The sequence below is a fragment of the Somniosus microcephalus genome, chromosome 1 (assembly GCF_052327205.1).
Source record: "Somniosus microcephalus isolate GS21.2 chromosome 1, FLI_Smic_1.0, whole genome shotgun sequence".
NCBI classification, from domain to species: Eukaryota; Metazoa; Chordata; class Chondrichthyes; order Squaliformes; family Somniosidae; genus Somniosus; species Somniosus microcephalus.
In genome coordinates, this window is record NC_140987.1 from 134095575 (window position 1) to 134115719 (window position 20145).

The 20145-nt window shown below is 46.3% G+C and overlaps 1 protein-coding gene across 6 annotated transcripts in view; it reads right to left on the reverse strand.

Annotated features, from left to right (window-relative positions):
• The window catches only part of vps13a (vacuolar protein sorting 13 homolog A), a 631135-nt gene that overhangs the window by 158848 nt on the left and 452142 nt on the right, over positions 1-20145 (reverse strand). For all 6 annotated transcript variants that reach the window (XM_085985825.1, XM_085985842.1, XM_085985834.1 and 3 more), the window contains 4 exons: positions 18058-18453; positions 10129-10233; positions 9009-9155; positions 8125-8253 (listed from right to left, as the gene is read on the reverse strand). In XM_085985825.1, coding sequence (XP_085841951.1) covers positions 8125-8253; positions 9009-9155; positions 10129-10233; positions 18058-18453 — 777 coding nt within the window. The remainder of the gene's footprint in view (positions 1-8124; positions 8254-9008; positions 9156-10128; positions 10234-18057; positions 18454-20145) is intronic.

Here is a 20145-nt window from a genome sequence, read left to right on the forward strand (position 1 = left end):
CCTCGAGAAGATGGTGGCGAGCCGCCTTCCTTGAACCGCTGCAGTCCGTGTGGTGAAAGCACTCCCAGAGCGCTGTTAGGGAGGGAGTTCCAGGATTTTGACCCAGTAACGATGAAGGAACGGCAACATATTTCCAAGTCAGGATGGTATGTGACTTGGAGGGGAACTTGGAGGTGATGGTGTTTCTATGCACTTGCTGCCCTTGTTCCTCTAGGTGGCAGAGGTTGCGGGTTTGGGAGATGCTTTCGAAGAAGCCTTGGTAAGTTGCTGCAGTGCACCTTGTAGATGGTACACACTGCAGACATGGTGCGCGGGTGCTGGAGGGAGTGAATGTTTAAGGTGGTGGATTGGGTGCCAATCAAGCGGGTTGCTTTGTCCTGGATGGGGTTGAGTTGAGTGTTGTTGGAGCTGCACTCGTCCAGGCAAGTGGAGAGTATTCCATCACACTCCTGACTTGTGCCTTGTAGATGGTGGAATGGCTTTGGGGAGTCAAGAGGTGAGTAACTTGCCACAGAATACCCAGCCTCTGACCTGTTCTTGTAGCCACAGTATTTATGTGGCTGGTCCAGTTAAGTTTCTGGTCAATGGTGATCTCTAGGATGACGACGGTGGGGGATTCAACAATGTAATGCCATTGAATGTCAAAGGGAGATGGTTAGACTTTTTCTTCTTGGAGATGGTCATTGCTTGGCACTTCTGTGGTGCGAATGTTACTTGCCACTTAGCAGCCCAAGTCTGAATGTTGTCCAGGTCTTAATGAAGCAGTCCGTGCCTGCATGCAGCATCAGAGGAGTTGCGAATGGAACTAAACGCTGCAATGATCAACGAACATCCCCACTTCTGGCCTTATGTTGGAGGGAAGGTCATTGATGAAGCAACTGAAGATGGTTGGGCATAGGACACTGCCCTGAGGAACTTTTGCAGCGATGTCTTGGGGCTGAGATGACAGGGCTGCAACAACCACAACCATCTTCCTTTGCGCTAGGTTTGACTCCAGCCAGTGGAGAATTTTCCCTGATTCTCTGTCAGACTAATCTAGTTGAATTACTTGAGGTCAGTAACTTGGTGGATAGGCAAGTGTCTACGGATGTTATTTATACGGATTTCTGGAAAGCGTTTGATAAGGTTCCACACAACAGATTATTAGCAAAAATGAGAGTGCATGAATTGAAGGTAACCTTGTGACATGGATAATCGGTTAGGAGGTAGGAGACAGAGAGTAGGGGTAAAGGGAATGTGCTCTGATTGGCAGGATGTGACAAGTGGTGTTCTCCAGCAATCTGTTCTGGGGCTTCAGCTTTTCATGTACTGTATATCAATGACTTGGATGAAGGAATAGAGAGTTGCATATCTAAGTTTTCAGATGACACTAAGTTAGGATGCACAGCAAGTTCTGTAGATGGGAGCAGGAAGTTACCAAGGGACATAGACACATTAAGTGACTGGGCAAAACTATGGCAGATAAAGCTCAATGTTGGGAAGTGTGAGGCTTGTCTCAAATTTTGTTTATGACACAAGACTAGAAACTGGAGGTCCATGTACACAAATCACTAAAAGCTGGAGCACAGGTACAAAAATTATTCAAAATGCTAATGGAATGTTGCCCTTTCTCTCAAGGAGACTAGAATCCAAAGGAGAGGAAATTATGCTTCAGCTGACAGTCTTGATCAGGTCCCATCTGGAGTACTATGTTCAGTTTTGGGCACTGCACCTCAGGAAGGATACATTGGTCTGGAATTTGCGGTCAGCGGTGAAGCGACGGCAATTGCAGCTGACCTCGAAGAAAGCTACCCACAAAGATATTGCGCTCTCTGTGGCGAAAACCTGAGGTTTCTCGACGTTAAATTGATTGTAGTGCTGTCAAAAGGGGATCCCTAGCATAGAGCAGCAGTGATGTCAACAAGCTGTCTAAGCAGTCAATCACATTGAAGAATTCTCAGAGACAGCAAACCAGGAATAAAAAGCACTGATTCAATTCACTTTTTAAAAATTTTACAGGGAGTGAAATAAAGATTGGGACATACACATGGGGTTAAGGTAAAAGCTAAAATATCATAAACAAACTTTAAAAAATCATAATGGAGAAACTTGACATTCCACAAATACAAGGGCCAGAACGGTTGTTCAGCAGTCGATACGCCGTTAAAACCCCAGTTACACCTATTCCAACAAGGCTCAACTTTTTATGAAGTGTTTACGAGCAATATTACAGCAGAAAAGCTTAAGTTTTCGTCAGTTCAACTGATTCCACAGATTGCCGGCTCTGAGGAGTTCCACAGCGCAGCCTGTGGCGGAGCAGGGAATGACTGACGGCAGCTTCAGGATTTCTACATTTAGCTGCCCATGCGCTAAATCCTGAAGTTTCGGTCAGTTTCAGAGGGGTAATGAGCGTCATTACTACCGCAAAATCAGGTCGATTGGCTTTGAAAGGGGTACAGCACAGATTCACCAAAATTATTCTGGGGCTTGAAGGGTTAAATTAGGAGGACAGATTGCATAAACTTGGCTTGTATACCCTTGAGTTTGATGGTTGAGGGGTGATCTAATCAAGGTGTTTAAAGTGATAAACTGATTTGATCGGGTAGATACAAAAAAACTATTTCCTCTGGTGGGGGTAATCCAGAACATTACCCGAGTACCTCAAATGTTCTTTCTGGGTAGTCTGTGGGATCAGCACATGACGTGTTGTAAATTGTGTAAACAGGCCTACAACTATGGGCTGGATTTTCTCAATGGGGAGCTTTTGGAGGCGGGACTCCCACTTGTCGGGATTTAGTCCCGTCTTCATCGACTTGTGGACAACCCACGCTATTTTCCCTTGATTTACCTTGTTAAGCCCGCCTAGCTTAAGAGCTTTTGACAGATGAAATGTCAGCATTTGACAGCTCTGTGAAGCTGTCAAACACTGACAATCTGTCCTCTAAGTTGAGCCCTTCCACTCAGGCTCAGTTAGGGATCTCTCCTGAGCAGAAAGCAGAAGGCTGCAGCTTTTGACAGTTCAGCGGCCATTCTGCTTTCTGTGCCAGTGAGATGAGGGACTTCCGAGACCTGAAGGGATGAAGCCTGGAGGAAGTAAATGTCAGTAAAACTTATTGAAACACTTTACACACACACTTACCTCTCCACAATTACACTCATCACTCACCTGCGCACCAGACATCTCAGCCCCTCCGACCCCCTGGCGTGGTTCAGAGCTGTTGGAAAGCCCACACTTCAGGGCTGAAAATAGGGATTCTCCAAAAAAACTTCCTGTTGGCACTAATCCCCTTCTCACCTTGGGGAGGCGGCTCCCAGCGCGGGTCGGGTACCCGCCTCCTGAGAAGATGGCACGGAGGCCGGTTGGGGGCGGGATGGGTACCCGCCCCCAGATCCTGCCATTTTCCCGGCAGTCCTGCCTCCTTGCCCGCCTCCTCAGGGCTGGCAAAATTCCCCCTATGTGTGTGTGTAATCGGCATTTAAAACAACGAGAAAAAAAAAGAACAAGAAAGCAGTCCAAATTAGAGCTGGGCGATTCAGGAGTGAAATCAGGAAGTACATTTTCACACAAAGTGTAGTGGAAATTTGGAACTCTTCCCCCCCCCCCCCCCCGCCCCAAAAGGCTGTGAATGTTGGAATAATTGAAATTAAAAAAAATGAGATCGACAAATTTTTATTAGGTAAGGATATAAAAGGGATGTCGATCAAAATGCAGTTAAATGGAGTTGAGCTTAAAATCACCCATAATCTAATACAATGGTAGAACAGACTCAAGGGGCTGAATGGCCTACGCCTGTTCCTACATTCCTATGAGGGGAGGAGAGATAGGGGAAATGACAGCAAGAAACAGAAGCAAGGTAGGAGGGGATTGGGGACAGACAAAAATAGTAAGGGGCAGCAAGTGCAGGAGAATGGGGAGAGAATGTGAAGAGGAAGTTTTTGGATGTCCGATCTGGGTTTTTGGATGTCTCGACGTCCGATCTGGGCAGCGCGGTCCTCCACTACAGGCCGCCAATGGCAGCGCCATCCGTACGTACGGGAAGTGGCGTATCCGATTGTGTCTTGGCGGCCAATTCTTCCACTGGGAGTTTATCACCACCACGATACCACTGGCAATCCTCGGTGCCGATTTTTTCTGCACGCATGACCTACTGGTCGACGTACGTAATCGCCGCCTGATCCATGCCGCCTCACGAGCCCCCATCCCCGGTTTTCGGGGCCTCGGCGCGACCCACGCGGTTGCCCGCACCGAGTCGCCGCCCGACGAGTTCGCCCGCCTGCTCAAGGAATTTCCGGAGCTCGCTCGACCCACTTTCTCTGCGACGACCGCCAAACACGGTGTTGAACACCACATCGCGACAACCGGCCCCCCGGTTTACGCCCGGGCTCGGCGATTAGAGGCCAGTAAACTCGAGGCCGCGAAGGCGGAATTCGTCACTATGGAGCAGTTGGGCATCGTTCGCCGATCTGACAGTCCCTGGTCGTCCCTGCTACACATCGTGCCAAAGCCCGGCAGCGGGTGGCGGCCCTGTGGTGATTATCGGCGCCTCAACGAGGTCACAACTCCAGACCGGTACCCGATACCGTATATTCAAGATTTTTCCGCCCATTTGGCCGGCACGTCGTGGTTCTCCAAGATCGACCTCGTCCGCGGATACCACCAGGTGCCCGTCCACCCTCAGGACGTCCAGAAAACGGCGGTCATTACCCCATTTGGCCTCTTTGAATTTTTACGGATGCCTTTCGGGCTTAAAAATGCGGCGCAGGCGTTCCAACGCCTCATGGATTCGGTGCTCCGGGACCTCAAATTCCTTTTCGTATACCTCAATGACATCCTCATCGCCAGCACGTCAAAGGAAGAACACCTACGTCACCTGCGTGTCCTTTTCCGTCGTCTCCAGGAGCACGGCCTTATAGTTAACCCAAACAAGTGCCAATTTGGTCTGAGGCAGATCGATTTTCTGGGCCACCGCATCACCGCGGAAGGGGCACTGCCACTCAGGGCGAAAGTGGCAGCCGTCGCGGCGTTCCCACGGCCGCAATCCGTCAAGGCGCTCCAAGAAATCCTCGGCATGGTAAACTTTTACCATCGCTTTGTCCCCCGGGCCGCCCAGCTCATGCGGCCGCTCTACGAGGCACTCCGAGGGAAACTGGGGAAAGAACAGGTGATCTGGTCGTCGGTCATGGACCGCGCATTTGGGGACACGAAGGAGGCCCTCGCCAATGCGACGATGTTAGCGCACCCGCTGCCCGGCGCCACCATCGCGCTCACGACAGATGCATCGGACTACGCTGTCGGCGCCGTGCAAGAGCAATGGGTCGACGGGGCATGGCAACCACTGGCGTTTTTTAGCCGCCAGTCACGTCGTAACAAACGTAGCTATAGCACATTTGACCGAGAGCTGTTGGCGTTGTTCCTGGCCATCCGCCACTTTCGTTTTTTATTAGAAGGACGCCAATTCGTCGCTTTCGTGGATCACAAGCCCCTGACGTTTGCCATGGCCAAGACAACTGAGCCATGGTCGGCCCGACAACAACGGCAACTCACGTTCATCTCCGAGTTTACCACCGACATCCGTCATGTGGCCGGCAAGGACAACGTGGTTGCCGACTGCCTTTCGCGTGCTGCCGTCCAACTGGGTCTCGACTAATCACTAATGGCGGTCGACCAAGCGGCTGACCCGGAGACGCGCGCTTTCCGTTGCGATTCGTCCGGCCTGCGGCCAGTGGACGTACTTCTCCACTCAGACGGCACATCCTTGCTCTGCGATGTCTCCCTGGGAGACCCACGCCCGATCGTTCTGTCATCCTGGCGCAGGAAAGTCTTCGATATCATGCACAACCTCGCCCACCCGGGTGTGCGGGTGTCACAGAAGTTGTTAGCATCCAAGTTTGTCTGGAGGAGAATGCGAAAAGATGTGCGCGACTGGGCCAACACCTGTGTCGTGTGCCAGAGAGCGAAGGTGCAGCGCCACGTTAAAGCTCCTGTCGCCATTTGAGAGGTACCGGAGCGGCGATTCGATCATGTTCATAACGACCTCGTGGGCCCACTACCACCGTTACAAGGGTTCACGCATCTGCTGACAATCGTCGACCGTACCACCAGATGGCCGGAGGCCATTCCATTGACGTCCACCACCTCTGCGGACGTCGCCCGGGCTTTTCCTTCATCCTGGGTTGCCCGTTTCGGCGTGCCGTCGGATATTTCATCGGACTACGGGCTGCAGTTCTCCTCTGCTCTGTGGAACGCCGTGGCTTCAGAATTGGGCGCCAAGCTCCATCGCACCACGGCTTACCACCCACAGGCCAATGGGTTATGCGAACACTTCCATCGTTCTCTGAAGGCATCGCTGCGGGCCACCCTCCAAGGGACCGCGTGGATGGATAAGTTGCCATGGGTAATGCTCGGGTTGCGCACGGCGCCTAAAGAGGACCTGCAGGCGTCGGCCGCCGAATTGGTCTACGGCCAGCCGCTCAGGGTCCCCGGCGAGTTTCTCCCGTCACCGACGCGTCTGTGGTCCGCCACTGAACAGCTGAAGGCTCACCGAGCCGCGGTGCACGCTTTCCGGCCCATTCCGACTTCACAGCATGGACTGCCTGCGTCACATGTTCCGCCAACGCTCATGAGGGCTAAATTCGTTTTTGTACGGCACGATGCCCACCGTAGTCCCCTCATGCCTCTATACACGGGCCCCTTCCGGGTACTGAAGGCGGGCGCCAAGAGTTTTCTGGTAGACGTCGGCGGGACGCCCGACTACATTTCCGTGGACCGCCTCAAGGCTGCACACCTGGACCTCGGCCAGCCAGTCGAAACAGCGCAACCGCCGCGTCGTGGCCGACCGCCCGCGGCCGCTACGCCTGGCCCATCGGCCCCGCTCCTCTCCTGCACCATCCATTCCTCTCCGGGAATATCGGAGTCGCTCTGACAGGATTGTCCGACCTCCTCGGCGATTGACTTTGATGATTAAAGACACTTCTGGGGGGGCGCATGTGGTAAAACCACCAATGAACTCCTGTACAAATGAATAACTGTCTTTAAAGCAATGTTACAGCACCTATGTCCGTTTGCTGAGTGTAAACAAGCTTTCTGTAAAAACCCTGAAACAACACGATGACGTCATCACGTTGGTCACGTGGTGCCCCGAGTGGCGGGAAACGTGATGACGTCATGACGTCAGAGGTGGGAGGTTCTGAGTTCAGACCTCGTGGAACTAGTTACTGTGTAGACTTGTTTGCTGTTGCTCCTGCATGTTTTTGTTTTGTTCACCAGTTTAATTAAATTCGGTTAATTTACTGAACTGCCTCGACCTCAGTGATTTAGATAGGAATCCGTTGATTCCTACAATAGAACAATTAATTAGTCGTAATAAAAACAGAAAATGCTGGGAATACTCAGCAGGTCAGGCAGCATCTGTGGAGTGTGTCCGGACTCGACATCGAGGTCAACAATTCCAGACCATAACCTCTGCCCCTATTTTTTCACATGGCAGCTGTAGATGATTTTTGCCATTCCCATTTACACCTCTTCTACACTCACCTTTTGTTTCTTTACTTGTATCATTACCATCTCCTTTTGCTTTGTACTATCATGCCTTTTGTCATTTAATCACTCCTGCCTTCCACCCTATTATGTCCGTGTATAATTGAGACACGGACTGCAGAAGTTGATTATAACAAGTCTTTACTGAATGGAGACAACCTGGAAACTGAAACTACAGAAGCCTGCTGGGGCCTTTTATACAGGGGTGGTCACTGCCGGTACTGCAGTCTGAGACCAGTTATTCCCTTAAAGGTACATACACAACACACCCTATCACAGAACTTCCCTTTTGTTCTTTTCTCTCCTCCTCTCTTTCCTTGCCCCTGCCCCTGCACTTGCTTAAAATCTGTTACATCTCTAACTTTTTCCAGTTCTGACAAAAGGTCATCGACCTGAAACGTTAACTCTGTTTCTCTCTCCACAGATGCTGCCTGACGAGTATTCCCAGCATTTTGTTTTTATTTCAGATTTTCAGCATCCGCAGTATTTTGCTTTTGAATTAATTAAGTGTTTTTTTTAATGGATAACATGCGTGTCACTTAGCTAGACACCTAGGGACTCATATGTATCAAGGATCATATTTCATAACATTTCTAAAACACCCATACCTTATTGTCTAGATGAAGTAAAAGACAATTTTCTTGTTTGTTGAAGTGAACCTTTTGTGGTAGTGTACTGCATCCTTCAATTCGAACTGCTAATTTCTCAGAATCTCTGGCAGGCCAAAATGGGATGCACTAATTGAAACAAAGCAAATGATCTCATAAAATGAATAAAGGATTAAGACATATTTAAAGGCAGGATACAAAGCTAACTTATGCACTTTATCACCTCCCCCATACTTTGTAATGACTTTTTTCTCCCTATATCAATGGGACTTCTTTCCATTAGATAATTTGACTATTGATGCAGGTAAATCATTGAGTAAGAATTAAATCTATATTAAAAAATGTACACTACTCAAACTCTTATTACTAAACAAACTGAAAACTGGAAAGCAAGCAAATGTAAACCAAGGTACAAGGTCCCCTCTCAAACATAAACATGACAGGATTATTAGGCGGAAACATATGTATTAAGATTAGTCTAACATAAATAATGGCAAGGAAAGCTGATATTTCACATGGTTGTTGAAATAGCCAAGAATAGATAAGATAATTTACTGTAGAGCAATGTTCCCTCTAAATTTTCTTTTGGGTGCGTGGATCCTTTAACGGACTGTGTGGCCTATTCAAATTTCCACGCATGCACGGTTTTTCCATTTAAAAGCCAGTGAGCAGCCTGCACGGGATGTCCAGACCGCTGCGCATCTTAGCGGGAACACCGCTGAAGAGTCCAATTTCAGTCACAACACCACAAGATAATTATAGATGAGGAAGGCCTTTTGTCCCATCTTAGTTCAACCACCAAGGATCCTAACATCCCTAATTGATAACTATCTGATTCCTCTTGAACTAGTCACTACATTGATTAAAAAGGATGCCAAAATTACCTGATTTGAATCAATCCTTAACCACTTTGCCTCACATTCTTCAGTTACTTCTATTCTGTGCTTTGATTGATTGATTAGTGTGTGAAATGGTGTAAAGGTAACAATTCTTGTTAGGTTAAAGCTGCAGGTGTCGATTCTCACACCAACCTAGAAAAAGCCATTTGTATAAAGTTTAATTTGTTCATGATTATGCAGGAAAAAAACATGACTGAACTATGTCATTGATGACTGACAAGTTTACATCCTTATATGCCTTTCTGTTACTTCCATGTGCTTCCATTTTCCATCTGTCAGGGCTGCTCACTTCCACAGTTCTTCTACAGCTGGGGCAAAAGTTATAAATAAACTATAGATTCCTTTTGACATCTGTTCCAAGCTGACAGAAGGCTTGATTGCAGTTATGTGATAATAATGTAATTGTTAAATCACTGTAGAAAGTCCTGAATCCTCAGGCTTATACAGTCAATGCATTTCTTTACTCACAGCCAGTTTTTACTTGCTGCACACCTCTCCTTTGTAGGGATCTCTACAGCTCTTTACATAGCTGCACTGCCTGAGCTGCCAGTGCTGCAGATTATGTTCTTTTGGAATTGTGGGTGAATTTCACATTAGCTAACAGAATGCTAATTCACTGTTAAAGGGAGATTCCCTTCCTGCTAGACTCCTGTGTCAGCAGATCCAACAATATTTTGAGAACTATATGAATGTTGTATTAAATAAAAATTAAGAATAATGGGGGTGAAAGATAACGGAAGAAGTACACAGTGTTAAAGTTAGCTGCCAATCTGTGAACATACAGCATCATGAACTAAGCATCTTAACCAAATAATTTTTCCCAAATTGCATGTATTTGTACTTAATTACCAGCAGGTCAAAAACCTACTTTTAGCCTCAATTTAATACATTAAATATGATGGGGAAATATAACAGCTGAATGATTATTTTTTTAAAAAGAGTAACTGACTGGTGAAATAAAATACAAACAGGCATAGAAGACCTAAGAGATATGGCACTATGGTTTTTAAGCAATAGGATTAACATAATTCATTCAGACATTAAAAAAAAATATATAAAACTGTTCGATCATAATTTGAAATACTTACATTATATATTATCTTACCTGATACTCCTTTTTTGGTCCTTTGCATTTAACAGAGCCATAACTACCCACAGTGTCCAGAGAAAATGAATCTGACAGTTGGCTGTCAGTTATCCTAAGCTGAACCTGTTTTGAAAGTATATATTATTAAAACAGATACAACTTCACTGTATTCCTATCACTGTATTTCAATTAACATTTTGTACTAATATTAATCATGCCCATCAACTTTGCGCAAATTGTCTGCCGCATTTCCCTACATTACAACAGTGACTCCACTTCAAAAGTACTTCATAATGCACTTTGGGACTGGGGTGCCTTATAAATGCAAGTATTTCTTTCTTAGAATGATTCCCATAAGGGGATAAAATACAAAAAAAGATAAAAGTTGTTTTATGTATGCAAGTTTGTGTTTTATACAATAACATGACTCTTGGAAACTTTGAAAGCTTGCCACCTACGTTATCAATTGAACAATCTAAAGGAAATTCTAACATCTAATCCAAATGGAAGGAGAGGAAACCTACATGAAATTATGCAAATATGATGCAAAGTTCATTGCAAAGTTTATAGGGGAAAAACAAAAGCTGCAAATTGGTGTTCCCAGATGGGTATAAAGACAGGTAAAAATATTATAAATTTCCCTATCCCCACTTCTAGTAGTGACAGGAATTTAATAGAGACTGGGATAGTAAAGGGTAGTTCTTGGTGGGGGGGGGGGGGGGGGGTGGTGGCGGTGGTGCAGGGAAGAATTTCTGAAGTGTGTTCAGGAGAACTTTCTTGAGGAAGAAGGTATTGCTGGATCTGGTTCTGGGGAATGAGGTGGGTCAAATGGAGCAAGTGTCAGTAGGGGAACATTTAGGGAACAGTGATCATAGTATCATAAGGTTTAGATTAGCTATGGAAAAGGTCAAGGAGCAATCTAGAGTAAAAATACTTAATTGGAGGAGGGCCAATTTTAGTGGATTGAGAACGGATCTGGCCTGGGTAAACTGGAATCAAAGATTGTCAGGCAAAACTGGAATCGAACAATGGGCTGCCCTTTAAAGAGGTGATGGTTTGGGTAGAGTCGAGGTACATTCCCATAAGGGGGAAAGGCAGAGCAACCAAGGCCAGAGCACCCTGGATGACGAAAGAGATAGTGAGTAACATGAAGCAGAAAAAGAGGGCGTATGACAGATGTCAGGTTGAGAATACAAGTGAGAACCTGGCTGAATTTAGAAAGTTCAGAGGGGAAGTGAAAAAGGAAATAAGAGTGACAAAGAGAGAGTATGAGAATGAGAATAGACTGCCAGCTAACATAAAAAGGGAATCCAAAAGTCTTCTATAGGCATATAAATAGTAAACAGGTAGCAAGAGTAGGGGTGGGGCAGATTAGGGACCAAAAAGCAGACTTAGGCATGGAGGCAAAGGGCATGGCTGAGGTACTAAATTAGTACTTTGCATCTGTCTTTACCAAGGAAGAAGCAGCTACCAAAGTCATAAGAGGAGGAAGTTGAGATACTGGATGGGATAAAAATTAATAAAGAGGTACTAGAAAAGCTGGCTGTACTTAAAGTAGATAAGTCACCAAGACCGGATGGGATGCATCCTAGGATGCTGAGGGAAGTAAAGGTGGAAATTGCAGAGGTACTGGCCATCTTCCAATTATCCTTAGATTCAGGGGTGGTGCCAGAGGACTGAAGAATTGCAAATGTTACACTACTTGTTCAAAAAAGGGGGAAAGGATAAACGCAGCCACTACAGGACAGTCAGTTTAACGTCGGTGGTGAGGAAGCTTTTAGAAACAATAATCCAGGACAATAAACAGTCACTTGGACAAGTGTGGATTAATTAAGGGAAGCCAGCATGAATTTGTTAAAAGCAAATCGTGTTTAACTAACTTGATTGAGTTTTTTGATGAGTTAACAGAGAGGGTTGATGAGGGCAATGTGGTGTATATGGACTTCTAATAGGCGTCTGATGAAGTGCCATATGGTTTGCCAGCAAAGTGAAGCCCATGGAATAAAAGGGACAGTGGCAGCATGGATATGAAATTGGCCAAGTGACAGGAAACAGAGTAGTGGTGAACAGTTGTTTTTCGGACTGGAATAAGGTACACAGCGGTGTTCCCCAGTGGTCGGTACCAGGACCACTGCTTTTCTTGATATATATTAATGATGGACTTGGGTGCACAGGGCACAATTTCAAAATTGCAATGACACAAAACTTGGAAGTATAGTGAACAGTGAGGAGGATAGTGATAGATTTCAAGAGGACAGAGGTGGAATGGGCGGACACGTGGCAGATGAAATTTAACACAAAAGTGTGAAGTAATACATTTTGGTAGGAAGAATGAGCAGAGGCAATTTAAACTAAAGGGTACAATTCTAAAGGGGGTGCAGGAACAGAGAAACCTGGGGGTATCTGTGTACAAATCATTGAAGGTGGCAAAGCAGGTTGAAAAAAGTTAAAAAAGCATACGGGATCCTAGGCCTTATAAATAGAGGCAGAGAGTACAAAAACAAGGAAGTTATGATGAATATTTATAAAACACTGGTCCGGCCTCAACTGGAGTATTATGTCCAAGAAAAGATTTACAAGAATGGTTCCAGGGATGAGGGACTTCAGTTACGTGGATAGACTGGAGAAGCTGGGGTTGTTCTCCTTAGAGCAGAGAAGGTTGAGAGGAGATTTGATAGAGGTGTTCAAAAATCACGAGGGGTTTAGACAGAATAGAGAGAGAGAGAAACTGTTCCCATTGGCAGAAGGGTCGAGAACCAGAGGACATAGATTTAAGGTGATTGGCAGAAGAACCAAAGACGACATGAGGAAAAACTTTTTTTATGCAGTGAATGGTTAGGATCTGGAATGCACTGTCTGGGAGGGTGGTGGAGGCAGACTCAGTCGTGGCTTTCAAAAGGGAATTGGATAAGCAGCTGAAGGAAAAAAAATTGCAGGGCTACAGGGAAAGTGCCGGGGAGTGGGACTAGCTGAAGTGCTCTTGCAGAGAGCCAGCATGGGCTCGATGGGCCGAATGGCCTCCTTCTGTGCTGTAACCATTCTATGACTATTCTAACACTTGAAGAGAAGTCTATTTATTCATACAAGTCTATTTATTCATACAATGTTAAATGCCATATATAAAAAGGAGATTTCTGTACATTTATCAGTGCCTTTTAGTCATCCCCTTGTTGCTCCACTTTATATTCAAGAATTGCTGTTTAATGGCTGATTGGAAACAGGTAATAACCCGGAAATATTTGCAGCACATCCGTCAGTTGCTTTTTAACTCAGCCACCTCATCATCATTTTACTTCCAGGTTTCCTGTCCAGTAATCTTCAGTGGACGTGATGATGCCCCACATGAAGTGATTTCAACTCCAGCATTTAAAAGGGGCAATCCAAACATCTAAGTTGAAAGAGTTTGGAGTTGTCATTGAGAGCCACAGATCTCGTTATGGAGTCGAGACAGGCAAATGCTGTGCCCCGCTTCAGCGACGCCTCCCTGGATGTGCTGTTGGGAGCTGTAAGTAACAGGATGAAGAAGCCTGCTGCTGACACAAAGAAGGCATGGTTGGAGGTTGCCCAGGAAGTCAGCAGCAGGAGCGTGTTGTCATGCTCCTGGATTCAATGTGGGAAGCTCATCAATGACCTGAGCCGTGCAGGAAAGATGAGAGCAATGACACATTGCCCTACATCCTAATGTGCGTATCACTCTAACCCCTTCATTCTGCCTTCTTAAGCCTACTCCAGCACATCACACCAACTTAGCTTGCAGGTGCAGCCATTCCTCTGTCTATGCACTTACTCACATCCGCATCTATCCATCCACCACTGACATATACCCTTATCCTTTTGCAATGTCATGCCTATTCCTCATAATTACCCTCAAGTATCAGCTGTGGCTCAGTGGGTGGCACACTCGCCTCCGAGTCAAAAGGTTGTGGGTTCAAGTCCCACTCCAGAGACTTGAGGCATAAAAATCTAAGCTGACACTCCAGTAAAGTGTTGAGGGAGTGCTGCACTGTTGAAGGTGCTGTCTTTCGGATGAGACGTTAAACCGAGGCTCCGTCTGCGCCCTCAGGTGGACGTAAAAGATCCCATGGCACTATTTCTAAGAAGAGCAAGGGAGTTATACCCGGTGTCTTGGCCAATATGTATCCCTCAATCAACGTAACAGAAACAGATTATCTGGTCATTATCACATTGCTGTTTGTAGGAGTTTGCTGCGTGGGAGTTTGCTGTGTGCAAATTAGTTGCCGCGTTCCCTACATTGCAACAGTGATTACACTTCAAAAAGTATTTCATTGGCTGTAAAGCGCTTTGGGACATCCGGTGGTCATGAAAGGCACTATATAAATGCAAGTCTTTCTTCTCTTTCAACAAATGCTCTCCCCATCCATCGTGTGAACACATGCCATTACTCTCACTCATAACTCTCTTCTTTACCTCCTCGCAGAAGAGAGCAGTTAACATCAGGGAGAGGCAGAGAAACGGAGGTGGCCCTCCAGCCATCTCTGAATTAACAACTGCAGAGGCGGCGGCACTGGAGATCAGCAGAGTCTCAGCATGCCTGGCCGTTGGAGATGGGGGCCTGCCAGCTACCTAGTAACAGAATTAAATATCAGGCAGCCACATGGAATACAACACTCAGTCATGGTGACTTGATGTCAACAGCCACTGAAATATCATGTGCATAATGATAACTTCAAGCATACTTACCTTCACAGTACTCATTCATGTCTTTTATGTCCCACAGGGCCTTCACATGTCCAGCAGAAGGTGGTCCACGACTCCTCAGAGGAGCTCACTCCCTGTGATGGTGCACCGTCACGGGACCTATTCAAACCATGCACCAGCTCAGAGATTCGCACTTCGGTGGGACAACTTAGAGATAGTTGGGGTTTCTACATGGTGACTCGCACGTCACAAGTGAGCAAGAGCAGATGCTGGAGTCAGGGACAGCAGTGGCGAGTCCACGTTGGAGCTCTGCTGAGCTGGACGCAGATGCTGTACCCCGAAGGCCGTCAATGAAGAGGATACTTCTTGAGCAGCAGCAGAGAATGTGAGATGTACCAGCAGGCATTCCAAGCGCACTCTGCATGATTGCAGACAGATTGGAGGAGTCTGTGTCAAGCATGAGTGGCATGATGTCGCAGGCCTTTGTGATGACGTCTTCTTCCATGGAAAAAGAGCGGCCAACTGCATGGGGCATCAAACGCAGCAATCACACGAGTGCATGTAGGCCTTCAACAATGGCTTGCACACACTGAATGCCAGTTTAAATAGGATGAATGATACCCTAGCCTTGGCCGTTCATCACCCCACTGATCTGCTGCAAAGTGTTCTCCTGGACATTGCTAGCAGGGAAGTGCGGCTGGGCCATGAAAGGTAGAATGGCAAAAGGGGACATAGAAGTGGGGACTCAGCTCAAAGCGCTTCCACTTCTCACCCATTGCCACCCCTTCAGTCAACATTCCACATGTATTCCGATGGCAGAGTCTGCCCTTGCACAGGTGCAGGAGGAGCAGTCTTTGGCGGGGCCCTTACAGGCTACAAAACCCAAAGAACATCGGTCAAAAGCAATTCAGCAGTCAGAGCAGGAATTTGAGCACTGTCTGTGTTGAAGCCATAGGGGTTGCACCATGTAGAGGTGCTAAGAAACAGAAGTGTAAAGATTTGTAGTTGCACAAGGATATGCACATGGGTGTGTTACATGATGTTAGATTGCTATGTTCCTGTTGTCTATTTGAACCACGTAAATATTCTTTTTCACCACTTTTCCATCTTGCTCTTTCTTGGTTGCAGGCTGGCAAGTAGTCTTTTCAGATGTGTGAAACATAGAAAACATAGAAGATAGGAGCAGGAGTAGGCCATTCGGCCACTCGAGCCTGCTCCGCCATTCAATGAGATCATGGTTGATCATCCAAAATCAGTACCCTGTCCCTGCCTTGGTTGGTTGTGTGCAGGACTGCTCCTCTTCCTCCTCTTCTCCCTATATCTCCTGCTCGGAATTGTCTGAAGAGGCTCTGTGTTCCACAGAATCACAGAAACCCCACAGTGCAGATAGAGGCCATTTTGGCCCATCGAGCCTGCACCGACACATATCCCACCCGATCCCCGTAACCCCTACACCAACACATATCCCACCCTATCCCCGTAACCCCATGTATTTAATCCCCCTAACACTAAGGGTCAATTTATCATAGCCAATCAACCTAACCCGCACATCTTTGGACTGTGGGAGGAAACCGGAGCACCCGGAGAAAACCCACGCAAACACGGGGAGAATGTGCAAACTCCACACAGACAGTCGCCCGAGGCCGGATTCGAACCCGGGTCCCTGGCGCTGTGAGGCAACAGTGCTAACCACTATGCCACCGTGTTCTGCGCCTTGTTCCTCCTGCAGGTCCAGACCTTGCTGCTGTGCAATGTTGTGCACAGCGCAGCATACCATAACCATTCTGGAGACCCTGACGTACTGAAGGGCGCCTCCGGATCTGTCCAGGCACCTGAAGCGCATCTTCTGCATGCCTATGACTTGTTCAATGACACATCTGGTGGTCATATGGCATTCATTGTATCGCTCCTGGGCCTCATTCCTCAAGTTTCTGAGAGGTGTCATCAGCCATGTTTGAAGTGGGCATCCCTTGTCTCTGAGCAGCCAGCCAGTAACTCTGCTTCAAGGTGTGAAGAGATCAGGGAGGTTGGACTGCCACAGGATGAAAGCATCAAGGCAGCTGCCCGGGAATCTTGTGCACACCTGCATAAAGATCTTTTTGTGATTGCACACCAGCTGCACATTGATGGAGTGGAAGCTCTTGTGGTTGACGAACACTCCTGGGTGATCTAGGGGTGCCTTAATTGCCACATGCGTGTAGTCGATGACGCCCTGCACCTGTGGGAAGCCAATCAGAGCTACAAACCCGAGCGCCCGCTCATTCTGACTGGCATCATCGCAGGCAAAGTTGACATAATTGGTGGCCCTGGCAAAGAAGCCATCAGTCACCTGTCTGATGCATTTGTGTGCCACCGACTGAGAGATCCTGCAAATGTCTCCGTCAAAGCCCTGGAAGGATCCAGAGGCAAAAAAGTTGAGGGCGGTGGTCACTTTGACAGCCGCTGGTAAAGTGTGGCCACCAGGTCCAGTTGGCAGCAGGACTTGTTCCAGCAGGCTGCAAATGTCTGCCACCACCTGACCCACCTGAGACACTGGTGTTCAGACATGTTGAGAAAGCTTATCCTCTGCTTGTAGACCGTGTGTACCAGGTATGGCCTCCTGCGAGCTGCACCTCTCTGCTGCTGCCCTCTCTCCTGTGGAGTTACAGGTCTGTGAGCTGCAGGCTATTGCTGATGGTGCTGGTCATCTTGGTCCTCATCAGAGGTCCAATTTAGCACAGCGTAAGCGGCACCCATGCTGACCTGATAGATCAGACCAAGTGTGTAAAGTACCTCTCAGCACAAGTACTGTGAACAAACCCTTTCCCACAACCAGGTAAGAAAGCAGCTGTGAGTAAAGTATTTATTAGCATATTTCCCTGACATGGCTTCAGCCCCCTCAATTGCCGCTGTGTTCGCGCCTTCCTTTCACTGGCGAGTTCAAGGAAGCCCGGGAAACCTGTGGACCCAAAGTTAAAGTGCAAAACCCATGTCATTATCGCTCTACTTGAGCGATTAACATGTCAATTGACAACCCGCCTCTCCTGATGGGTTGTGTGCACGCAGCCTATCGCGCTGGAGTGAAATGCGGAAGTTGGCAGGTTGGAGACGGCTTCCCGGCACGCTTGCATTTTTGCCAGATTTAACCCCCACCCGCGCTCAAGCCCACGCGCTCCTCCGGGTTAAATTCCCCCCCCCAATAACACCATTGTACAATGTTGGAATATTATTTTACTGCACTTAATGTTTAATATAGAAAACAACAAATCAGCACTGGTAAGATAAAACAAAAGGACATATACAACCTACCTTGTTCTTTTGGAAAATGCATTTGGATCCAAAAGAAAAAAGAAGTGGCTTTTTATAGTTCAAAGGATGCTTACGGTGAACATCATCAGCTTTGTACTGAAGCATCCGCCCAGTTTTATTCATCATCCAATAGGGGCTGTACAAAGCTAGCATCACGTGTCCAACATTGTATGTCATAAGGATTGCAATATCCATTTCACCCTCTTCGTCATCAATATATGATCTGAATTTGATTAATTCAATGTCTGTTTGCTTGCTTTTGATGACGTATTCTCCTGCCCAATTATGTTCTAAATAATCAATAATATTCAGTGTCAGTCTGGATTTGTCCAGTACAGCATCATGAAGCTGGGCAGAATGTCCTTCATCTAGAGTCAAGATCTGTTTTGTATTTTCCTACAACAGAACAGAATTTAAAAAAAACAACCCTATGATTATTGTATTTATTTTCCATCATCTCCAGTACATCTGCACATATAAAGAATACATTCTAAAAAGGGGGAACAAACACTGTGTAGCGTTATTATTTAAACAAGGAACTCAAAAACTTTTGAAATGGTACCAGGGTCATTGTTGGGCTATCCTAGATATTTGTTAGATGGCATTTTTATTCAGCTGTTGTTGCAGAGCTATGTATGAACACAATTGAAATTTGGAAAAGAAAAGTTAGAGGAACTTCTATAGCTAAGTGGAAACAGAAAATTATTGCACCAGTGAGGAAGATCAATTTGTATTGACAAGATTAGATGAAATTGTTTTGCATAATTATGGTACAAGAGAGATTAAATATGAAAATACTGTAGCTTTTTTTTCTTTCCTAATTTTGCATGCATTATTCAGGTCAAGATAATTCTAATAACCACCTGTTGAAAATAATAGATAATAGAAGCCAAGGCTTCTTCGGCAGCACCTCCCAAACCCACAACCTCTTTCACCTAGAAGGACAAAAGCAGCAGGCGCATGGGAACACCACCACCTCCAAGTTCCCCTCCAAGTCACACACCATCCTGACTTAGAAGTATATCACCAATCCTTCATCGTCGCTGGGTCAAAATCCTGGAACTCTAACAGCACTGTGGGAGTACTATCACCACATGGACTGCAGCGGTTCAAGAAGGTGGCTCACCACCACCTTCTCAAGGGCAACTAGGGATAGGCAATAAATGCTGGCATTGCCAGCAACGCCCTGATCCCATAAAACAAATTTTAAAAAATAAAGATATGGTGTTACAATACCTCTATGTATAACTGATGAGGTGTGGTGGGACATGTGAAAAATAATCCACTGATGCCAGAAAGATGCAACCCATGAGCCAGAATGGTTAGCAGGTTTTGCAATTCCTAATATGAGCTGTTGAGTTTTTCTGTTTATCTCAATGTTCTGAAGTAGGTTATTATTGAATGGCAGAGTAGGCTCGAAGGGCCGTATGGCCTGCTCCTGCCTCTAATTCTTATGTTATTTTAAAAAAAACAGGAAATAGAATCCATGAAAAATGTGAAACATTTCAAATCCCAAGTGGTTGGATGTCACTTATATCAAAATGACTTATTGGTCACAAAAACACAGCAGAACAAAAGTTGGGAAGTTACCTGTATAGTACAAATGTTAAGGTTATTTATCTTCAGCATAATATGCTTCATTCTTCTAATTACTCCAATATAAATGAAACATCTGTCATTGAAAAGGTAGAAAAACTGTCCCTTTTAGACTTACAAGACTGGTGTCTCCGAATCCCATGCAGCGATGACCCTCCTAGCTCTACGTTAACACGGGCCACTGCCGGCCATCACTCGCGGCCCCCCCACCCCCCGCCGCACCCTTTCCCGATCGCTGCTTCCCCCCCCACCCCGCCCCATGAAAAATGACTTAGAACTGTGGAAGGGTTTACAAAATAACTCTAAAGTGAATCAGAGTTCTATGCAAAAACAAGTAAAAAACCAAAAAAAGTCTTACACTGTTGAGAACAGTAATTAATTGCACTATTAATGAGAAATATCTAAAATGAAGGATTGAGCAGGAAAGACCAGAACATTCTAATTTATATTGTTTAGAAGACGACAGATTTTGTGGTTCTTAAGAAACTTCCA